Source organism: Diplotaxodon limnothrissa, linkage group LG15 (assembly GCF_057381915.1).
Source record: "Diplotaxodon limnothrissa isolate DT_005_m linkage group LG15, D_limnothrissa_male_GT1.1, whole genome shotgun sequence".
NCBI lineage: Eukaryota > Metazoa > Chordata > Actinopteri > Cichliformes > Cichlidae > Diplotaxodon > Diplotaxodon limnothrissa.
Genome location: NC_140610.1, coordinates 22,917,514 through 22,923,003, shown reverse-complemented (window position 1 = coordinate 22,923,003; position 5,490 = coordinate 22,917,514). Strand labels below are relative to the sequence as shown.

At 38.5% G+C, this 5,490-nt stretch overlaps 1 protein-coding gene across 1 annotated transcript; it reads right to left on the bottom strand.

The window, feature by feature from the left end:
* Positions 1-684: 684 nt before the first annotated feature.
* LOC146617535 (uncharacterized) lies at positions 685-4,805 on the bottom strand. The gene is made up of 5 exons (XM_085373480.1): positions 4,676-4,805; positions 4,282-4,599; positions 3,873-4,160; positions 3,522-3,614; positions 685-821 (listed from the first exon to the last, which is right to left on the bottom strand). Exons 1-5 carry the CDS (start codon positions 4,803-4,805, stop codon positions 685-687), a joined length of 966 nt encoding a protein of 321 aa, XP_085229606.1.
* Positions 4,806-5,490: the final 685 nt, after the last annotated feature.

Below are 5,490 nucleotides of genomic sequence, written 5' to 3'. Positions count from 1 at the left end.
CTGTAATTGGTCCAGCCCAGAGTCGATCATGACCAATTGGCCAATCCAACACCTTTCATTATAGATACCCTTCCTAAAAATAAAAAAAATAAAAAATCCATCGGCCCATAAAAACAAAAAAGCGCCAGCGGCCCACCGGGCAAATGCCCGGTATGCCCGATGGCCAGTCCAGCTATGGTCTCAGTCCTGCATCTCGCTAAAGTCGGCCACAATTGTCCCACTGCCAAAGAGAACCAACATTATCAGCCTCAATGTGACATTGCAACTGGTCCAACAACACATCATGTCCTGCCTGCCACCCACACTTGACCCGCTCCAGTTTGCATACAGAGCTAACAGACCAACTGAAGATGCCATTCCTACAATGCTCCACACCACCATCTCTGACCTGGAACAACAGGGTGTTACGCCAGGCTGCTCTTTGTTGACTTTAGCTCTGCTTTCAATACGATACTCACAGACAGACTGATAGTTAAACTGCTGGATATCGGACTTCCTTCTACTACCTGCCGCTGGATCGGAGACTTCCTGTCAGACCGTGTACAGAGAGTTAAAGTGGGGCCTCATCCTTCCTCAGCCCTCAGCCTTAACACTGAAGGAGGAAGTCTGCAGCCTGTCAGCATCAATGGGGAGTGTGTGGACATAGAGTCAGACCTCCAATGGAGCTAAAACACCTCGGTGGTTTTAAAGAAGGCCTAACAGTTTCTCCACTTTCTGAGAATCCTCAGAACAATGGACCTGAAGAGGGAGCTGCTGCTCGTCTTCTACCGCTGCTCCATTGACAGTGTACTTACATATTGCATCTCTGTATGGTTCTTCAGCTGCACCACAGCACACAAAAAGGCACTTCAGAGGGTCATTAATATGGCCCCAAAAATAATTGGACATCCTTCCCTCCCTGACCTCCCCGGACCTGTACAGCACTCGCTGTCTCAAGAGGGCACGCAGCATCCTACGGGACTGTACACACCCAGCACACCGGGTGTTTAAGCTGCTGCTGTCTGGCAGGAGATTCAGGCTGCTGAGGTCCCGTTCAAACAGACTAAAGGACAGCTTTTACAGCAGGGCAATAGCCCTAATCATTGCTAACAGCTGACCTGATTGGCTACCTCCCTGGACTCTTTTGGGGGGAGTAACAACAATAACAATAATAATATTTATAATTATAACAAAGTGCAACAATAATTAATGTGCAATAATAACAATGTGCAATACACATACACTTATTCACAATTTTATTACTGTTATTACTATTAATACTTAAGATAAGATAAGATAAGATAACCTTTATTAGTCCCACACGTGGGAAATTTGTTTTGTCACAGCAGGAAGTGGACAGTGCAAAAGTTATGATGCAAAAATTAGAATACAATTATTAATTATTATTATTATTAATTTAAGTTACTATATCGTGTTGTGTTGTACGTTTTTCCTAAGGTTATAAATGTCCAGTTACTTCAGTCTGGTGCACGTAATCTCGAAATCCCATATTGTGCGGCTGTAAAGGCTGCCTTCTAGAATGATTGGTCGCTGCTTTGTCGACCCCAGTCAAACCCAGAAATCACTGACACAAGTTTGTTCTGTTAATTTGAAATAAATCAGTCTTCACAAACAGATTTTCTGAGGTTTTTTATTTGCCGTTGCAAAGACAAACAACAACACAGAGTACAGCAGCAGTATGTATTTCTTTAGATTAAGAATAAAAACAAGAATCGAATCATTTATAGAAACACCTTATCTACCTGCCACAGCCACAGAATACAGTCAGAACATTACATGTAGCTGAGTATTTTGATTTGATTTGATTTTGATTTGATTTTATTGATTAGCATTCAAATTCAAATCTTGTATTACGAAATAATATGGAGACAAACACACTGAGATGCATCGTTCATTTCAGTTAGGCCTGTATAACAAAGAGAAGCACAGAATCTTAACATTTTCCATCACATTACTGAAGTCTGACAGACGCAGAAGGATCAGTCAGTGTCCATCAGATCTTCTACTTCCATATTTCACTGTCGAAATTTTCATCATTACATACCTGTGACATACAGCATGATGACAAACTCATTCACTCTCTGGACCAGTGTTGGTCAAGTTACTTGAAAAAAGTAATCAGTAACTAATTACCGATTACTCCCCCCAAAAAGTAATCCAGTTACTTTACTGATTACTTATTTTCAAAAGTAATTAATTACTTACTTACTTTTTAAAAACACGATTTACAACCTGAATAGGTGATAAAGCGATAGATCTTTCAGCCCAATTCTACTTTTTCTGCATAATCCATCATACAAAATGTAATCAAATGGAAAAGTCTCTTTTTAAAACTTGTTTTATTAGTTTTAACCTTTTAACTTTATGCATCAAGCAAAAATTAAATTATATGCAACATTCTCTGACTGGAAGAAATTTGTTTAACATTTAAACTTATTTTCTGCACATTCCAGCACATAAAAAAAAAATAAATTTGTGTTTACACTCACTCTTTCAAATAGATGCAAGTAAAACACAGCAGAAAATAAATAAAGTCAAAGACTAGCGGTCCTGTTGCTCTATTTTCACCTATAAAGCAGTAGTAGGGTAGGCAGAGGTTTACCCTGGTGCAGGTGTGCCGCAGCGGTCAGTGGAAGAATCCGCGAGTTTCTCTGTGAGTTTCCCATTAAGTCGTAGCGCACTCAGTGCTTGCTTGGACGTTTAAGGGTTTTTTTCGCTTTAAAAAGAAGTTTCCTTCCCACGCACAACGGACACTAATGTTTTTGTCACTTTTTATGGAATCAAACTCAAAATAAGGTACTTCCACGCTTTAAACGCTGCACGCTCATACTCTCTCCCGCACTCGATATATGATCCACTCTTGATCTGCACACAGCTGTTGTCACGAACGTCGCACTCGCTTACGTCACTGTCATGAGACATTCTCGCAAAAAATCACGGTTTTAGTAACGCAGTAACGCAGTGTTCCTACGGGAAAGTAACGGTAATCTAATTACCGTTTTTGCAATAGTAATCCCTTACTTCACTCGTTACCTGCAAAAAGTAATCAGATTACAGTAACGCGTTACAAGTACAAGTTACTGCCCATCTCTGCTCTGGACATTAGACTTCAACATGATATAGCTTTTGTGATCTTTGGGCATCAATGTAGCACAAACTAAAAGTGATAAACTGTAAAGACATCCATGACATTACATTAACACCATTAGGTACAAAATGTGATTTATTTAAACTATAATGAACATGAGCATTGAATAAATAGAAGAATTTAACATGAAAACTGAACCTGAAGCTTCAGTTTGCTCTTTTTTTATATTATCTTCCTATATGGAAATTTAAACATGCAGATGCATTTTGGTTTTCCTCTGAAAATGTGATTTACAATGCAACAAAAACTCACCTCATTTTCATACAGTTGCACTTTTATTCCCTTAAAAAGACCAGAGAAGGAAATAAACTTAGCTTTCACAGAGAATATCCAGGTTTATCAAATCTTCCCATTTAAATGTGAATGTTCTCACCTGCTGCTCTTGTCCAAATGTGGATGACCACAGCAGCTGTTATGAGTGTTGCTACACCCACAGCCACAATGATGAACCTCCACCAGCACCAGCCTGGAAAGAAAATGAAAAACATTAAAATACTTTAAATATAGTTTTCTGTTCTTTTCTCAACAAAAAGCCCCCTCAGCAATCAAATGGAAGATTCTGGTTATGTTTAGATAAAATCTATGTTGCTGTAGATCTATAACAACATGACCCTGACTTCTCTTTTTCCTTCTGCCCCCATTACAACCTCTCTGCAGGATATTCCTCAAAGTGACATCTTAAAATCACATAGAACAGTTTACATTTCATAACAGATGAAGTTACTGTAAGAACTAATTGCATTCTCACCTATTTCCTGGTCAAATGATAGAATCCTGAAGATAAACTCCTGCCCGTCTCCACCATGTGTCACTTGGCACTTCAACATCTCAGAACTCTTGGATGTGTAAATGTGATCAAATCTTGTAAAGATCACACTGGCTGAGCAGGCAGACTGTGACATCCTCAGGTCTTTGTTACCATAGAGCCACTTCACAGTGTAGTATTTGCATTCTTGATATGTGGACACAGAGCAGTTTAATGTCATTGTGTCATCATCCTTATGTTCAGTTACTGTTAAAGAAAAAATAAAGGGAACAAGAATAACATTTACACTAATCATCACTGTAATTATAGTTATTGTAATGTTTCAGTTTGATGCTCAAACAATTTGAAAACATGATGAAATACTCACTGTTAACAACAGACAGCTCAGCTACAGAGTCTGAACCTAGTTGTTTTGATTTGTTGAACCTTCTGCAGGTGTACTGACCAACATCCTCAGCTGTGAGCTTCTTTATAACCAGAGAACATTTTGCTGTAACACTCAGTCTGTCTGATTTATTTTTGGCCTCTCGGTGAATCTTCCCGTGTTCAAACAGTGTTATTGTCGCTGTGTTTGATTTACTGAAGAGCCAGTGAGTACTGTCACATTTATCTTGATCATCTGTCACATTTTCACATGACAAAGTGACCTCACCTTCATCCATGATAATAAACTCAACTGCTGCTGCTGTGAAGATAAAATCAAATCAACTGTGTAAACTTGACTTTTCTAATTTCATTTATAAATGTATTTGTATTCTTACCTGTTACTTGAAGCATTAGTAAAACTGATGAAAAGACTTTAATCCATTTGAACTGAGTCGTCATTGTCTGTCTTTCTCCTTCCTGCTTTTCACAAAAATGACAGTCACAGTCTCTGAAACAGAGCTTCATGCAGAGAGGCTGTTCTGACTTCCTGTGGTTATCATCTCACCCTCACTGTAACTGTTCATAAAAATATAGAGAGTCCTTACTTTGACAATTTCAATTCTTAATCTTCTGTGGTTTATAATCAGCATCTGAAGCAAACAATATTACAGAGGTCAGCGGTCACACCAGGCTGTCAATGACTCTGTAAATTTAAAATGAATAACTAACCACAGCCAAACAGTTCATTTGTCACAGTGATGTATTTGGTGCCTTAAAAAAGAGAAGATGATGAATGCGATTGTGTAAATACTTGTAGCTCTTATTACTTTTTCACCAGGATATGTTCTTATTTCGTTTTCAGAATTTATGCTGAGGAAGAGAAAACTTCAACAGAAATTGGCTGTTGATGTCTAAGAGTAGTCACGAAGTTAAGATGGCATTTCTTTGCTCTGACACATGTTTGTTCCTCATTGCATTATTTTCTTCTGAGAAATGAAGGGGAAGTGTTTTGGTGAGGATGTGGGTACAGCAACAGCAGCAGAGCTCTGATGGTGTTAACCTCTAATGATGGCCGGAGCAAAGTCAGAAACACAGATGCATCATACACTAAATGTCCTTTACACATTTTAAAGGTACACTAAGAGATAAATTGCATTTACTTTGAATTTAATGTGTGCATGTTTGCTTTTTTTTAATAGGTGAATTTAAC